Source organism: Miscanthus floridulus, chromosome 2 (assembly GCF_019320115.1).
Source record: "Miscanthus floridulus cultivar M001 chromosome 2, ASM1932011v1, whole genome shotgun sequence".
Lineage (NCBI taxonomy): Eukaryota > Viridiplantae > Streptophyta > Magnoliopsida > Poales > Poaceae > Miscanthus > Miscanthus floridulus.
The window spans coordinates 105288911-105307958 of record NC_089581.1 but is presented as its reverse complement, the minus strand read 5'-3'; the positions used below and the strand labels follow the sequence as shown (position 1 = coordinate 105307958).

The 19048-nt window shown below is 43.2% G+C and overlaps 1 protein-coding gene and 1 pseudogene across 1 annotated transcript; both read right to left on the bottom strand.

Annotated features, from left to right (window-relative positions):
• Nucleotides 1-668: 668 nt before the first annotated feature.
• LOC136536837 (uncharacterized) lies at nucleotides 669-3265 on the bottom strand (annotated as a pseudogene).
• Nucleotides 3266-4988: 1723 nt separating this feature from the next.
• Nucleotides 4989-9715, bottom strand: LOC136539301 (uncharacterized). The gene is made up of 7 exons (XM_066531251.1): nucleotides 9331-9715; nucleotides 8872-8996; nucleotides 8568-8738; nucleotides 8357-8434; nucleotides 8073-8249; nucleotides 6945-7052; nucleotides 4989-6222 (listed from the first exon to the last, which is right to left on the bottom strand). The coding sequence occupies exons 1-7, from the start codon at nucleotides 9528-9530 to the stop codon at nucleotides 5783-5785; spliced, it is 1299 nt and encodes a 432-aa protein (XP_066387348.1). The 5' UTR covers nucleotides 9531-9715; the 3' UTR covers nucleotides 4989-5782.
• Between the last annotated feature and the right edge of the window lie 9333 nt (nucleotides 9716-19048).

Genomic DNA, 19048 nt, shown 5'->3' with positions numbered 1-19048 from the left:
TGTATATGTTAATATATTTTTATATGGATTTAATCATTTAGGAAAGTTCAACTTAGAACAGAGCTAAAGCTAGCTATCTACATATTGGAACGGAGTGAGTACTTGAACTTTGGTGGTGTTGCTTTCATAACTGCAACAGCTGCAATTGCTGTTCAGCTGTTGATATGAACTGTACAGTGGGCAGAGACATCTTCAAGCCTCAACTCATAGATGATCGGCATTAGACCATTATTAGCGGTTTCATGACCACCACATATTTTCGACCTACTTTTGTTGTAGCAATTGTATACCTGTATTCATATCGCTGCAATTTCAGCCAAGTTACTGATGCATTTACTATTTGTCTAAACAAAACTGATGTTCTTAAAGACAAATCTGGTGTTTTCTTTTTTGTTTCTGAACCAAGTCAGCCACCATCCAACAGAAAAGAGGCAGGCAGCCACATAGAATAGTAAAAACTGATAAAGAAAGAAATTGCAGGACGCACGATCGTGAAAAGAAGTTGGGAGACTAATGAATCATCTAAACATGAACAAAATCGTAAATTATATATCAATCTATCTATCTACTTCCTTCATTCTAAATTATAAATAGATACATAGCTTGCTATGTAGTTAGATATATACACTATATCTAGATACATAAGTAAAAATGGTGTATTTAGAAAAGCCAACATCTTAGATTTAGAAAAGCTCGAAGCTAGAACATCATAGATTTTGAAATGGACGGAGTATTTATCATCATCATCACACCCATAAAAAAGATCAAGTTTTCCTGTTAAGATTTTGACACAACATACATGTGAGTATGTTGCAATTATATACGCGTGCCCACTAGTTTGAAAACGCTTGCAAAATCACGAAGAATTTGCTTGGCCAACCCCTTAATTTGATGAAGATTCCACCATCTTTCGCCCCAAGAAACCAAAATATCTGCACATCAGTGTCAGATACGCGCGCAATTTTCAATTATTACTTGCTGGGAACCCCGCGCTTCGCGCGGGCAACAGTACACGCGGTGTTCAACAGATCTAGGTGCAGTGGCGAGGTGACATATATGTCACATTTAGTTCCATACCATGTGGAAACAGGTCGAACATGACGTCTTTTATACAGGGAGAATAGGACTATGAAAGTATGAAGTTTTGGTGCTTTGACGGACATACGCTTACTGTGGGAAGATGCTGATCTTGCATATGCGGTGAACAAAAAATCCAGAAATGTGCTCTTTCCGCTTGAAGCAACTGATACCTGTGTACAGATCGAAACGGTGGCTTCAAACTCGATAGTAAAAGAAGAGGTTAACAAACACAGCATTTTACCGAGAAAAGTTGTATGTGGGTGGGTAGGTGGGGGGCCTATTAGCTGATGACAACAGAGTGGTGTAATAGTACGGATTATTGACCAAATAGAAACATGATTATAAAAAGAGGTCAGGAAACCTAAACCTATGGAGCCCATACTGTGAGGAAGGTGGCGCCGTTTAATTTTGAATGGCCACTTTGGGTCAGTTGAAGTAGCCACTATCCTTGGAATGTAGGCTAGTGTTCCTTTTGCTTTTCCTGTGATGATTTGTGCTTCGATTACACGATGAGTAAGTTGTGTCACTATGAGCCTTGTTCCATTACATAAGCCCTCTGTTGGATCTAGATTTCTAAGAAGCATTATAGGAACGCCAACCTTTAGCTGTAAATGATGGTCTGGTAACCCACTCATGCGTATCATGTTGATAAATTCTGTAGGGTACAGAGATTGCACAGTGCAGTAGTTAGCTGATGAGTCATCGATGGTGTCACAGCTATAGTATGACATCTCATCAGTAGCAATTTGGCTCATAATTTGAGAATTTATGGCAGCAGCTAGTTCATTGGTTGGAGCCAAAATTGCCCTTTCACATAGATAATCCGGTAATTCAGAGATGTGCGGTGTTGATCCATATACAAAAGAGATCAGGCCTGCAAGGCTCCTCTGTTCATGCTGTTCTGCAGGAGTGCTATTGGGAGTGTTACCAGTACCAACAGAGAGAAGCCATTCAGCAAACTGCTGAAGTTCAGTTCTGTCATCAGGTGAAAGCGACGAACTTTGAAGCCTCATGTTTTCTGTCAACTAAAGAACAGAGCAGGACTGCCATAAGTAAGAGTGAGTAATGGATGCATTTAGAATCTGATGTTTTTTTTCCACTGGGAAATACAGGAAGAGTTTGCCTGAAATCTCCACCAAGGACAACTGTAATCCCACCGAACTGCTTATCTGCCAAAGCATGATCATTTGATGACATTATATCTCAAAGTGTACAGTCAAGCGCTTCAAAACAATGCCTGTGGTTGACTGGCGCTTCATCCCATATAATGAGTGCAGTTTGCTGTATCAATTCTGATAACTTTGGGTTTTTCTTTATTGCACACATGGTGTGTTCTTGAATGTTCAATGGAACTTTGAAGCGTGAGTGAGGCGTGCGACCACCAGGCAGCAGCAATGCAGCTATTCCAGATGACGCAACTGCCAGTGCTATTTTTCCTTGGCCTCTAATACTGTTTAGTAGGGTGTTCCATAGAAATGTCTTCCCAGTTCCACCATATCCATAAACAAAGAAGGTATGACCACATCTACCCGTAACTGAATGTTGTATAGTGTCGTAAATAAGCCGCTGGTCTGGATTCAAGTGTGCAATCTGCTGAATCGCTAATTCTGCTGTACCATCAGATCCATAAGAGAGTTCATCCAGTATCAGTCTATTTTCAAGGACTGCTGAGGTATCATCATCTGGTTGCGGTAGCTGGAAGCGATCCAATGCATAACCGACATTTTTTAGCAAGTTGTCTAATTCAAGTAGAACATAGGATCTGATTTGCCTCTGAAGTACTGGCTCGGGCAGTCTTGATGTGAGTCGATCAATGCGATACCTCATGTCATCTCCCTTTCTCTGTGCAAATTCATCAAACAGCTTTGTTGGGCTTGTGACTTGGCAAAATAGAAGTATTGTCACTATTAGAGATATAAATAGATATGTATAGCCTGACTTGTATTGTACTTCATATACTTGTACTCCAAGCCTTCTCGGCTATATATATGAAAGGCCACCCCCCCCCCCCCCCCCCTTATTGGGTGTGCGGTGCATTATCTCTCTACATGCGCGTCCTCAGCCCCTGGCGCGTCCTCTGCTGCTGACGTCCTGCCTGCAGCTCAGGGAGCAGCATGTCTGCCGGCGCCTGCTGCATCACGCCCGCCGGTGCTCTTCCAGTACAGCCGGCGTCCTCGACCGTCATCTGTGCCCCAGGCACAGGTCACGCCTCCTCCACCGGCTCCTCCACCGGCGCTTCAGCCGGCTCACACACCTGAGCCGATCCCTGCTGCTCCATTGCGCCGTGTGACACGGCAACAGACTGGAACGCTCCCGCCTCCGCCGGAACGCCTGACTTACTCCGCCACGCATGCCTCACCGCTTCCTGCCAATTATCGCAGCGCCCTTGCTGATCCAAATTGGCGGGCCACAATGGTGGACGAATACAAGGCACTTGTTGACAATGGCACTTGGCGACTCGTACCACGGCCTCCTCGTGCCAACATTGTCTCCGGCAAGTGGATTTTCAAGCATAAGTATCACTCTGATGGCTCTCTTGCTCGTCACAAACCTCGGTGGGTTGTTCGAGGATTTTCTCAGCAGTATGGCATCGACTACGAAGAGACTTTTAGTCCAGTTGTTAACCCAGCAACGATTTGGGTTGTTCTCAGCATTGCTGCGTCTCGTGCCTAGCCAATTCATCAGTTGGATGTCAAGAACGCCTTTCTTCATGGTCACCTGAATGAGACTGTTTACTGCCAGCAGCCACCTGGATTTGTTGACCCGGCTGCACCTGACCATGTCTGCTTGTTACAGAAATCTTTGTATGGGCTCAAGCAGGCACCCCGGGCATGGCAACAGCACTTCGCAACCTTCATTCAGACCTTGGGCTTTGTCGCTTCAGTGTCAGATACTTCTCTTTTTGTGTTCAAGGAGGGCACCAGTGTTGCTTACTTGTTGCTTTACGTCGACGACATTGTGCTCACAGCATCCTCGCCTGCTCTTCTTCGACATATTACTGAGCGCCTTAACTCAGAGTTCGCCATGACTGATCTCGGGGACCTTCATCACTTCCTCGGGATTTCTGTCACTCGTTCTGCTGACGGCCTTTTCTTGTCACAGCGGCAGTATGCGGTTGATCTTCTCCAGCGGGCTGGTATGATTGAGTATCACTCTACAGCCACCCCAATCGATGCACGCGCCAAACTGTCTGCCACCGATGGCTCACCAGTTGCCGATCCAACACAATACCGAAGTCTTGCCGGCGGTTTACAGTACCTCACATTGACTCGTCCTGACATTGCCTATGCAGTTCAGTAGGTCTGTCTCTTTATGCATTCTCCGCGTGAACCTCATCTGGCGCTGCTCAAGCGGATTTTGCAATACGTCAAGGGCACACTGTCTACAGGTCTTCACCTCGGTACCGGCTCTCTTGACACTATCACAGCATACTCGGATGCTGATTGGGCTGGCTGTCCTGATTCTCGGCGGTCTACGTCTGGATACTGTGTCTTTCTTGGTGACAATCTGGTGTCTTGGTCCTCCAAACGGCAGACTACAGTCTCTCGTTCCAGCACGGAAGCTGAATACCGTGCTGTCGCCCATGCTGTTGCTGAGACTTGTTGGCTTCGTCAGCTACTTCAGGAGCTTCACACTCCTCTTACTTCGACGTCGATTGTATACTGTGACAATGTCAGTGCAGTCTACATGACGGGTAACCCTGTTCATCATCGCCGCACGAAGCATATAGAGATTGACATTCATTTTGTTCGCAACAAGGTTGCTCTAGGACAGGTTCGAGTCCTCCATGTCCCTTCATCCCACCAGTTCGCGGACATTATGACCAAAGGCTTGCCTGTACAGTTGTTTACTGATTTTAGGTCCAGTCTTTGCGTCCGAGATCATCCCACTGCGACTGCGGGCGGGTATTAGAGATATAAATAGATATGTATAGCCTGACTTGTATTGTACTTCATATACTTGTACTCCGAGCCTTCTCGGCTATATATATATGAAAGGCCACCCCCCCTTATTGGGTGTGCGGTGCATTATCTCTCTACAGTCACAAATAATTGTCGAAGTTGATGTGGGAGTGCCCAATGAGCTGCAACGGTCATAGCATGGAACCATTCACGATCATCACCAAGCAAACCTAAAGCTTCACAGGTAGCCTAGAAGGTAGGGTACTGCTGACCAGCAACATTTCTTAAATCAGAGTAGCACCGTGCACCTTTGACTATGTGCAGCAACATACGCAAGTAGAATGCCTCTCCTTCATTGGGGCTGATATTGGTTATGCGGCAAATTTTTCCCCGATTATTGCGACGTTCTTCCCAATACTTGCCATCGGTATGCCATGTCCAATACTCAGGAAATTGTACATATGTAAATTGTCTTGCTTGTGGGTGTGTCCTGTTGAACTCAAACCAAGCAGTCAATTGGTGACTTTGTTGCGAGGATTACGCACCACTTCTTCCAGATTATCATCCTCAGCATATAGGATATTGTTCTCAAGTGGAATGTGGACATGCAGTCGCTCAATAGATGGATCAGTACGGTGAATGTCAAACTGGAGAAGTCACCAAGCTGCATCATTGGGTGTTATACATCTGCAATCCAAATATTGTTTTATTTCATTGGCTGCAGCAGCACTGTGATCATCTTTGTTTTGGATGGCAACCTTGGCACGGTGAGGACCCTTATTTGTGTACTTGAATAAGTATTACTCCATTCCATCACGATTAACACTTTCAACATTTATGTGCGCATCATATTTGACACATAGGTCAACATTATGAGGAACTATGAATCGATTGTCGATGTGGAGACCGTTCTTTTGAACCGTGATACCATTATTTGGTCGTGCATATATGACATGACCATTTGATGACACAGTTGTTGTGCTTGAGAAATCTTTAGGATAGAACTTGCTGCATCTGCCATCGACCATGCAAGAAGAGGTTGGACACATAGGACCACAGGGACCATGTACCATAAATTTTGAAACAGCATTATAACCAACCCGATCAAGCAATGGATCAGGTAGTTGTGCCGATATGTAAGAATCAATCTTGTCGGCCGTACGGGGGCCATCGGGTTGAAGCCATATGATGATGTGCACATGTGGCAAACCCCTTTTCTGGAACTCAATTGTGTAAACAACTGCAGCAAAAAAAGAAATGGCAAATAATGAATGAACGTGATGCAGACTGTATAAGCAGGACCCAAAACTATAAGCGAATGTTGTCGTAATACCTCCAAGTATAGGGCCAAAAAATGAATGCTTTGTTATGTCATCCACAAGCAGATTAAGTTTTACTTGGAATACTCATCAACAATGTCGGACCGATCAGATGGGTGTTGGCCTGGTGTAGTTGACAGAGCCTCTGCTATTTCAGGCCAGCAAGTGTTGCATGTAAAAGTAACGAACAGGTCTAGGCATCCAAACCGCCGACAAAGAGCTACACAATCTTGGTAATTTTGGTAGTACCAGCGTGGCCCTCCAATAAAAGACCCTGGCAAATAAAGACTCTGGCCTGCATCTGCAGCCTCAGTAAGACCAGCACTAACTGCATGCTGTAAAGATTTATAGCTGGTTGTCCTATATTTGGCTTGGAATGTTTGGTTTCTGAAATGGCTTAGTTGGCCATCCTCAACACAGCAATAGGCGTCAACGATGTATGCTTGGGTGAGTTTTTTGCCACGTAAAGGGGTATTGAAGTCATTGATTCTATCATGCAATCTATATGTATAAAATTCTAACATAGTGACATTTTTCCGTTTAATCGCCGTTGACCGGCGACATCGACGGTATTCCAATTTTTCATGGAAGCCATCTTCTCCATATGGAAATAATAATGGATATTGCATTGCCATGAACTTACAGTGTGTTTCTTTGATCCTCTGCAAGTTAGACGCATGGTCCTGCACCACCAAGTCTCGGCCTTCGTCAGATAATCCGAGATCATTAATCACCAGGCCAACAACCTCAGCTGCAATAAGAGCGCTATAGACATTACCATGCTGTTTTGGAGAACCGAATATTTTGACAGAGCATCGGTCATCAGTTTCAGTGAATAGCCTGTCTCGAACAATTCAGAATACTCGGACGACTGGGTTGTGAGAATCAAGCATGGTGAGCAAAGAAGCAACAATAGCTTCCTTTGGCCGGAAAGTACTGTTTTCATGTGAAGAAACAGCCATCCTGTTCCTCACCTCATTTTGGGTATCAAAGATATAGAGCTGACAATATTCTGGCCTTCTACCAGTCCGTGGCATGAGCGACCCTATTCGATGGCATAGCTGGCCACTAATCTTGAAGACATAAGGTCCTCGGCCATCGTTAATAGAGTTTATAACATGAACACCCATAGATGTCATAGCAAACATGGAATTGTAACATCTAATGCCATCAAAGAAGTGGTTGGACAGTGTACTGTCCTGCGAATTCAGAAGGCCAAGCAAGGGCTCCGGCGGTGTTCTGTATGGAGGCAGAATAATGCTGCCACCTCTGCAACACTTATTATAAATCGGCATATCTTGACTACCACGGCCACAGAGACGTTCCTCATTCCAAAACAGAGCACCACAATGTGGGCACACATTATTTGGCCCTCCCAAATGAAGAGGAGAGGAAATGGTCCCTATAATTTGAAGAGGAAGCAAAGACATAAACCAATAATTAATTTGAGGCAACGAAATGTAGGCAAATGGCTGTGTATGTGCAGCGGCATGAGCAATGGCTGTGAAGAATCGTTTTTATCAATGCTCTCATTTACTGTGGACAATGGTGTGGAGGCATACGTTAGACTGTACCCTTAATCTATAGCAACAGATTTAGCAAGGGATTTGGTGCGGCGATGAACAGGAACAGATGTAGCATTGTTTCAACTAAACTGTTCGTGGAAGGCCTTATCTGAAAGGGCCATCCTCTGTCAAAGTCATAGGGGATGGAACTTGACATGCAGCATGACTAATTTGGGAAAGGAAATATTTTGAGTGAAGAGTCTCACGTTTGTGTCGACTAAAGCACTGAGAAGCAGAATCTGTCGTGGCATTCGTTTGAGCAGCTAAAATCCGACGACGGGTAGGTCTTGAAGCAGCAGTCATGTGAGCAGCACAACATTCTTCAGTGACAGCAGCTGGCTGGAGATGTGATAGGGAGGAATTTATGGCAAAACCTCTGATGTCTGCAAGACGAACATAGGTAAGAACACAGACGCAATCTTTTTGGTTCGCAATATACGGACTATAGGAAGCAAGCAGGCGAATGTAGGTAGACATTTGTGTGATTAACCCTCATTTCGGAGAGTGTCGTCTGCCCTACGTTTGCGACCTGTCGTAGAAGTAACAAATGGCTCTAGTGGTGTGGACGCTGCGAGAAAGGATAAGGACGCATCAGCGTAATCGAATAACTGTAGAGGACAATGTAAGTAAACATGTTTGAGATGGCGTAGATGCATAGTTGGCAAAAGGAATGCGAATAGCATGAGAAGTGGTGGCATTACTGGAAGGTGGCACACTGCCAGGAAGCATCATACGGCGACGACTAAGTGCCTCACGATGTGGTCTCTGGGGCGGCGACGTCGTCTCTTGGTGGGCCGATAAATCATCAGTGTCGTCCACCCTATGTTTGCGACGTGTCGTAGAAGTAACAGATGGCTCTGGTGGTGTGGACGCTGCGAGAAAGGATAAGGACGCATCAGCGTAATCAAATAACTGTAGAGGACAATGTAAGTAAACATGCTTGAGATGGCGTAGATGCATAGTTGGCAAAAGGAATACGAATAGCATGAGAAGTGGTGGAATTACTGGAAGGTGGCACACTGTCAGGAAGCATCATACGACGACGCGTAAGTCGCTCACGATGTGGTCTCTGGGGCGGCGATGTCGTCTCTTGGTGGGCCGATAAATCGGCTGATATTTGCTCCCTCATCCTGTAGGTACCAAGCAGGCCTAAAGTATGTTATAAGGAATTAAGCTATGTAGTTGGACAGTCAATAACGGACACATAAAACTGAATGCCAAAGATAAGCATCCTTAGGTGACAGGGAATCTGCAAATTTAGGTGGAAGGTAATCTGTTGCAGCAGTACGACACAATAGGAAGGAAGCAGAGAAATGCAATGCTGCAGTAAATAGGAGGCAAGCTCGGGTTTTGTGGAACGAACCCGCAGAAGGCTGCTATGCACGCACAATCGGGCATGAAGTAAACTGGCATGTTCATATGACCTGGGAAAATAAGAATAGACGGGGAAGAAGGGGAGGAAACCTGCGGTGGAGGCTCGAAGGGGACGACGGCGGTGCAGCTGCGGCGCGAGAGGGCCGGAGGCGCGGCCGTTGCCGCCGCCACAGGAGCGCGCGAGGACGAAGCGACGCGACTGAGCACCGGTGCCGCGCTGCCGCGACGGAGATGGCAAGACGCGGGCGGGCGCCACTGCGGGGCCGTGCCGCGATGCAGCGGCGCTGCATGAACGCGCGGGGGTGAAGGCGGCGCTGTCGCTGTGTCGCGGCAGCGCGGGCGAGACAGGCGGAGGCGGGGCGACGCTGCCGAGGCGCCGCACCGCGGCCTGGCAGCAGTGCCGACACTGTACACCGGAGGTCAGCACCGGCGGTTCTAGAGGCTACCTGCGGCTGAACCCAACGCAAGTGTGAAAGTCCAGTACAAACCAACGATACTAAAATGCGCTAGCAGATCAACAATACTAAAATACGCTAGCAGAAATAATTTTGTACTGGCAGTTTCTTAAAACAACCGTAAGTGATAATAGTGTTTACACTAATGGTTTAAGTAAATAATCCGTTATTATTAAAGCATTTTTACTGGTGGTTCCTTTAAGTCAATCATTAGTGTAGCTTTTTTTAGCACAAGTGGTTCACCTAAATATGTTGTTTCTGGAATAATTTTTTCACAGACGGTTTATTAGCAAAACCATCAGCAAACTGTTTTTAAAAATTCAAAATTTGACGCCATATGTTTTCCGCCAGTGAATTGTTTTTATTTCCCGCCATATATTTCCCGCCAGTGAATATTGTGTAAAAACTGAAACGAATTGAAATAGATATCATAGAAAATTATTTTTGCATGCATGAAAAAAGTAATATTTGTTGCAGTTTACCATAGTCATTACACGCTAATAATGTATACATAAAACAAAGTTTTTTCCACACATAGCTAGCTAGGTCGTCCCATGACGTACTCCTCTAATAATCTTTGTGGTTTAGCTCTAGTCCGGCAATATCTACGAGTTCTCGGTATTGTGGCTGAGCTAATTCAGATCAAAATACTTACCATTGAAGGGAATTATTTCTTTCATGATGAACCGGCAGAAGTCCTCGCAAATGACCGTGAGGTCACCATTCTAGAGGTACAAAAAATAATTAGTCATCGTACATTTACAACTACCGGCAGTGACAAAACTTCACTTATGACTATTACTTACTTTGCTAGAGTTGTTGGTGTATCTCCTGTTTTCTCTAAGAAACTCGCACACATAGTACCCACAAAGTACCGATCCTAGTGATTGCTTGTGGCCCTATATAAGAATTAGAATTGGCAAGTGGTTACATAGTTGCTACGCGCATGTGTGTGTGTGTGTATATATATATATATATATATATATATATATATATATATATATATATATATATATATGATGAATATGTATGTTTATTTAAAATTTACCTTAAAGTTAATCCACACGTATATCAGTTTTTTGGCTTTTTTTAATCGTAGCGTCCACCCTTGAACTTATAGAACCTGTATGCCCTACGGTGCTCGAATGAATTCAACAAGTCATATCGATCCAAACTCTCGTATATGATATAGAAATGTTGAAAAGCACGTATGCAAATCTTGACTTACTGATCTAAAATACCGATGAACTTTTGATAACTGCTCTGTGGGAAATCTGCGGAGTCAAGGACCAAAAGTCATCCTTCATTGAGATAAATAAATATACAAATCCAATAATCACTGCACGAATTTAATAAAGTCATGTTTTAAGACAGTAGTAAGTTTATAAATAAAAATTATTAAGGGAGTTTAGCACCAACATACTTGAACATGTATGCTGCACATACAATACTCCTGTTTCTGAATTGAAGAAATGTGTTTCCTATGTAGGTGGCCCCTGTTGTTTCCTGCTTTTGTTGCTCCTCCACTCTAATTTTGTCTATTTCATCATCGGTCTTGCCCACAAATAAGTCGTGGTCAGGACCCATAACCACTGTGTGCTCATTCTGGCTTATTCTGGCCGGATTGAGATACCCAACCTTTTTCTCCTCGTGAAGAAACAGGTTCTTAGTATACCGCATCTCCTAGTCTAATTGTTGTATTCTATAGAGCGCATGACATTGTCAAATACTTCATACCCTAACATTATATTAATTAGTAATAAAATATAGTTATGTATGAGCGACACTTACAAGCACCACACGCTCATGAGCTGGATGTCGAGTTTTCCAAGGCGAAACATCAACCAAATGTCCTCGAAGTCAACAATAATCTTGCTATTGCCACCCATAAAAGCTAGTGGTGGTACAACTATGGAGAAGGCATTGATCTCAACCGAAAATGCTCTCATATACCAGTCATGCAACCTCTTCAACGCACGTGACACACCACGGAGTTCGCACCACTAGAGTAGAGGCCTGCCCGGAACATATTTATCGGTAGGGACATTATTGTAATCCTCTCTCGTAGGATTTAGTATGGTGATCTTGTTGGAGGCGGACTTAGCAGCTTTCTGAAGACGGGAACATGTGTCCGGTTTCCTTGCCAATCCGGCCATCCACTTCTTTATGGCCCTCGGTGATGTATCATCCTTACCTAAGGGCATAACCATTTTTGGCACAGACTGAAGGTTTCCTTTAGCTACATGGCCTTTAGGTTCCAACGAGGCATCCTTCTTGCTCGGGAACGATGGTGGGTTCATGGATGTCGATGCTGGTGGGTTAGGTAGAGGCTCCGAGTTGGTGTGGAGGCTAAATGATGGCGGTGGATTAGGTTCTGGTGATGGTGGTGCATCACGAGATGGTGGGGTATGATGAGATGGCAATGTTACATGTGAGAACCCTCCTTCATTGTCCACTCCAAAAAATGGCATCGATGGAATAGGATCATTCAACCTAATGTCCCGTTGAGGCCATAAGATGAACTCGTTGATAGCTTGACCGAGTTTCTTGACACCATTAGGAGTGGGGATGTCTAGGAAGTCATCCCTATGTCCTTCGATGACTGTCAACACTTCTACCCTGCAGTACTCCTCTGGCATTTTCTTGTTCTGATAGTTGCGACCTAGGATCACCATACTAGTGGCAACTTCTATCGTACGGATATTGGTGATACCATACGATATAACTAGGGAGCAAGCTGTTGGTGCGACGATGTCATCAACTACATAGTGCTCCCTATTTGCCGTAGATCCAATACTGCTTGGAACTATTGGAGAATCCAAGGGTTGCGTGATGACCATCTGCATCTGTGGCGTCTGTGTGATCATCTGTGGTGGCTATATTGTCGGCACTTGTTGACTTGACATTACACTAGCCAATTATTGCCTTATCTCAGAATCAGGATTGGCCATGATTTCAACCAACATTTATTTCATTTCTTGCTTAGCCTCCTCCTTAAAATAATCTCTCATAGCTTTCTTGTAGCGGTCGCATTTTCTATACATCTTGGCATGCTCAGGAAATCCTTCCTTCTAGTCCAAATAGGATGAGACGCCTCACACACGACCAGGGTGCTCTGGGTTACCCAGACCCACACTAAGGGTGTCCCTCTCTCTTAATGGCTTGAATGGTCCTTCCTTCTGCTTAGCTACCATGACCAAAATGTTCTTGGCTGCTTCATCTGTCATTGGATCTGGCCACGACAAACCAGCCTCACTTCTTGTGATTTCTGCGCATGAAGCCAGTCTCCAGCCCTTTTGGGTACATCCTTCAACAACACCGGCAACCCTGCCGCCTTCCTTGTAGCTTCTTCCTGCCCTCCATTTGGGAATTGCACGCCGGTAACACCAATTCCAAGGTGGTGGTGGTATATGTTCTTCTTTGTAAGTTCAGCATTGGCTTGACTCATAGATAAGAACTCTTCTGATGTCTTCTAGTCAACAAAGGCCTTCCACTTAGCAACTGTAATTCTCGGGTACTTCTTCGTTGCGTCCAACCCTTTCTTCATGAACTTGGTATTCAATTCAAACCTCTAGTTACAAAAGCTAATTGCACACTGCCTCATTACGTATTCCTTCATGATAGCTCATGACTCGGTTGTGAAAATAAACCTTGTTCTCAACTTTTTCCACAAGTTCTTTTGGGTTTTCTTCGTCACTAGTTTCCAATTAGAGATTGTGATGTCAAGATTGTCCCTAACAAGGAAACCAATGGTGTTTCGATACTTAGCTGCCACCTATATAGGTTGTACGGACTCTCCTTTCAGGCTTACTTCTGTAACAAAATATGTACGATCTGGACACTTGTTTATGCCCCGTTCCCCATGTTTCCACTTCCTATCTTCGGTGGTTGTCTCAGTTGCCTCTAGTGCGGAATCCGATGCATCTTCCTCCGTTTGGTTCCGCAATTGAGAAGTTATCTATGAAGAACAACTAGTAATATATATATATATATTCGATACATAGGTATGGGTATGAATAACAACCCCTCGTAGCCCTTCATTGAAATTATTAAATTGTACCTCCTCATCTATTGGATTGTAACTAGGGTCTTGGGTTTCAGCATGACAAGCTGCCATATCTATGCTAGGGCATGGATCAAACGTCGAACTCCATGATCCACTGGTGGTGTTGTGCTGCGAGTCTGATCCTTGGGCACCTGCCTCATCACCATTGTTTGGTTGGGCACCCGCCTCATCACCATTGTTTGGAGAACTCATCAAGCTAATTCTGATTTATTGAACATCTATTTTTATATAAGCATTGTTTAACAGCACATACAATAAATACATAGAATGATAATATATGTGCATCTAGCATCAAATGGACATGAAATTTTCACAAATAGCATGAATTGAATAAGCTACCATAAATATTCCACACCAATCGAATAACAAAAACTATTGCTACAAATTAAGCATTATAAAATATGCTAACCTAGACTTAATTATATATATATATATCAAACAATGTACAAATAATAACCAGCATAATATAAAAGTAATATTCGACCCTAGAACTAATTTATTTCTTCAGCAAAAAAAAGCTACCCTAGAATTAATTTTATGATTATAACACATAATATACAAGTAAAGATGTTGAAACAAAGTTTCAAAAAAAAGATGTTGAAACAAGTCCTTAATGGGCCAGTTAGGGTTTCGGCCCAAGAAAATGTGCTAGATGGGCTAGCCCATGTAGGCAAGCGCCATGCCCAGTGGCGTTATAGGGCAGGCAGTGCGCGGCGGCGCAGGGTCCGACGACACAGGAGGAGCATAGGAGGAGCAGGCAAGATGCAGACCTCGTTGACATGCATGTGGTAGAGGTGGGCAGGGCTTTGAGACATGGGGCTCCGACGTGGGCGGCGCTCCAAGGCGGGCAGTGCTCCGAGACGGCCAAGGCTCTAGCATAGGTAGAGACGGTGAGGCTTCAAGGCGAGGCTTCGGCATGGCTCCAAGCTAGGTGGGGCTCTGGCGCGGCTTCGAGGTGGGGCTCTGAGACAGGGCTCTAGCGCGGCGAGACGTCAGAGCTCTGAGAGATCTTTGGATTTAAGAACAATGTTTAGTAAAAGTTTGTCAGATAAAGAAATGACCAAGTTAAAAGTTATAGAGCTCGATGAGTACTACAACTTTTATGTTCATGACTTTTTGAGTTCAAATCATTTGGTATGTCAAATTCTTGTTTGAAGCTATCATTTGTTGAAATTCAAAATTTGAATGGTTTAAATTTAGTGACATGAAAAGAAGACCAAAATAAAAGTTGTAGAACTTGATGAGTTCTACAACTTTTATTTTCATGACTTTTTTAGTAGAAATTATTTGGTATCTCAAAATCAAGTTTGAAGTTGTCATTTGTTGAAATTTAAAATTTGAATTGTTCAAACTAAGGCACATGAAAAGTGGCCGAATAATAGCAATAAGAACACAATAAATTGATAGAGCATAATTTTAGAAAAATTTAGAAAAAAATCATCAAATTTGGAGTTAGTACGAGGGAGAAAGACTACTTACAGATTTTAGGCTGGGATTAAAAAGAGAAATGACACTTGTTCAGAACAAGTGTTGAACAAGTGTGTTTTCTTTTTTAATCACCGCCTAAAACTTGTAAGTAGTCTTTTCCCCTCATACTAACTGCAAATTTGATGATTTTTTTGTCAAAAAATTTCTAAAATCATGCTCTATAACTTTTACTATGGTTATCTTTTCATGTGACTAAATTTAAACAATTTAAAATTTGAATTTCAAAAAATAACAACTTCAAACAAACTTTTGAGTCACCAAATGATTTGAACTCAAAAAGTGATGAACATAAAAGTTGTAGAACTAATCAAGATCTACAAATTTTATTTTGGTCATCTTTTCATGTGATTAAATTTGAACAATTCAAATTATAAATTTCAACAAATAACAACTTCAAACAAATTTTTGAGTTACCTAATGATTGCACTAAAAAAGTCATGAACATAAAAGTGGTAGTACTCATCGAGATCTACAACTTTTATTTGATCATTCCTTCATCCGACAAAGTGTTAGTAATATTGTTCACAGATCTATAAATCTCTCGCGTAGTTTATGAAACTATGTGAGAGATCTATGGATTTGTGAACAATGTTTACTAAAACTTTGTCGGATGAAGGAATGACCAAAATAAAAGTTGTGGATCTCGATGAGTACTATAATTTTTATGTTAATGACTTTTTGAGTAGAAAGCATTTGGTGTGTAAATTGATCCTTTTTATTTTAATTTATTTTTAAGATTAACACTGGCGGATAATTAAGAAAACCATCAGTGTTAATTATTAACACTAGCGGTTATTTGGCAAAAACCACCGGTGTAAATTGGCCCCTATATATAACTCACTAAAGAGATTTTTTCTAAGCGCAACGGCTAGCTCTACCTCACTCCTCCGTGGCCACGTCCATCATTGCCACCCCTCCTTCCGTCCTCCGCCGCGTCCTTCGCCGTCGAGCGGCCTGGACAACTCATGCCCTGCGTGCGCGCCCCATGGTGAGTCTTCTTCGCCCCCGATTCCCTCCTCCTCTACCCTCCCCACTCACCCATAGCGACATCCCCCGGTGGTCTCTTATGCCCTATGGCCATGCGTGCGCCACCGACCGGTGGCCTCCCGGCTAGATCCGGTGCCCCGTGTGGGCACCGCACGGCATGCCTAGCAGCCTGTCCCTATGTGCGTGCCCCACGGTGGCCCATGCCCACCAACGCGCTACCCAACGGTCTATTTCCCATGCGCCCACCGCTGGTCTTTGTTGGTTCTCGTTTAGCTTGGCGGTTGCTAATTTTTCATCATGATTGTTACTAATTAATGTTCTAGTAGGATGACCATGCCTTGGTATGTTGTTTTTCATGGCTATGAGCCTGGTGTTTATCGTTAGTGGGCTGACTGCCAGAAACAAATCTCAGGATTATGTGATAATTGCTATAAGAGATATGAGACCAAAGATGAAGCCATCATAGCATTTGATGCATACATGAAAGATGCCACATGCGAGAAAAAGGTTGAGCATGGGGTTTGCAAGTAGGAGGCCAAGGTTTTGAAGTGAAACAAGGGCGGAAATCCAATAACGCCTAGCATGATTGTCATCGCTATTTAGTTTATTGTCATTATTGTTCTCTGCTATGTGGTACTGCGGTTGATACATTAGTCTAGGTTTATTTTTCAAGATTATATGTAATAGAACCGCCCAATTTATATAAGATCAAGTACGATTGTCCCCGTTTAGCACGTTGACACGCACATACTTTCACTTATATAAACCCGGTAGTCCACCGAGTGTCACAAAGGACCTCGGTAAATCAACATCACAACCAAGATTGTATGATTAAGCAAATACACATCACATACGCAGAGTTGCAGCAAAAATAATATTACAAATGGGTTCACAAATAATAGTACAAGTTTGGGTTTCAAAACCACTTAGTGAAAATAACATAGCTTTCAAATGATTACCTTAATATAAGTTCCAAATACATTGCTAGCATAAGTGACATCCTCAGACAAAAGCATATAGATGAGAAGTAAACATAGAATCACCGAGCCCACCGGCGGTTAGCCACCATCTTCAGCAGGCCGAGAACTTCACCTGCAACATGGTGGGATAAACCCTGAGTACTTAAATGTACTTAGCTAGACTTATTCATCATAAACTAGAAATAAAGTGACACCAAGGATTATGCAAGGCTTTATCAGTGGATCTTGCTGGACAACCTCTTTGCATAAAAGCTTGAGTTATCATTAGCATTATTAACCTGTACTAGCAGTGACTTTTAGCCGTTTCCTACCATCTATATTAGCACCTGTACTAATCAATCACTTGATTAAGTTGCAAACAATAATAACCATATAAGGTATTTCATGGCTCATTATCATTATCATCATCATCATCATCATTTAACCATATCTTTAAATTTAGTGAATCTACATTGCCGCTGCTCAGTCAAGTTCTCACTATCCGAGAGAGACGGCGATTCGAATCGATTCCTATCTAGCTGGATGGATATTCCTAACACAAACCCTGCTTCCCCCATTAGGGTCACAATCAAGTCACCTTTGGTACAACTCAGGAGAAAAAAAGAAAAGCCGCGGGTCCGGACAGCGCCACATTCTCAAGGGTGACACTCTGCCAGGAAGTGTAGGACTTTTAAACAACTGACCCCTTGTACTCACGCTAATGTCCCTAAGCACATCCTTACTTCCTCTAGAATGCGCACGTCCCCTGGGCTCCCGGCCAGAGTCGATCTACTAGGCTTCGTGGTCGGAACGACTTATCCGACCAGCTAAGTGTTAGGCTGCGTTCAACATGACATGAGGACGTACAGCGTATCGGTCCTTAAATGACACAGACGAGGATAGATTCACACCCAAGACCTCCATGCCTTGTTGCTGCACTACCATCATCCTGTCCGGTCTCTTTTCATTATTAACACATGGTTCTTTTCCACGATAGTAAATATAGCCAACCGTGACCAAAGCTTATCCTAAATCTCATAGGTGACAGGAAATCACCCGACTTCTACCGGTCTAAGCATAGCTAAGCATCATTCGATCCTACACTTAATTAGGATTCATAGGATTTTATCTGGACAAGGTAAGGATATAATGCAACAATTGGTTCCAACCAATTCCTATACTTAATGCATCATCAACAATAAAAGATACTCAAGATATTTGTAAAAACATATGAGACTTAGAATGCTCCGGGGCTTGCTTGGAATCCAACTTTAGGTTAGTGTTTGTTAGACGACACTTGCTAGGCGAGTATCTCCCATCCTAGCACTTGTTCATTCCTTCCATCTTTGGGATAGGTCCACCATACACCGTCTTCGGGTTCGGCTCCAACATCACGTCCTTCACGTGGTTCATCTAGCATGCCTAGATGAGATGCAAGATGCAAGTGCATGAATAAAAGAACGGCAATATGAGATGCATCACATAATTTATTATAGAAAGATAGTGAGCATATCAAGCATGGTACACCAGATAACTTGAGTTAAGCTATTCCATTGAAAACATCTATCACAATTTAAGATCTCAAGTAACTTAATTTAACACCATGAAACATATGAGTTACACTTAGCAACACATAAGGCAATGCAAGGTGAAAGCAATCAACTTATAAAGCACAACATAGAATTTGGACAGCAGCACAGATAACACTTGTTTCACCCATAACTGGAGATCCAAACATCCAAAGAAGGTGATCCTAGACTTTCTGGAAAGATAATTAAATTTCCTACAACATTGTTACTATCACCAAAAGCTTATTCCAAAGCTAACTAGGTCAAACATGCCAATGTTTCAGA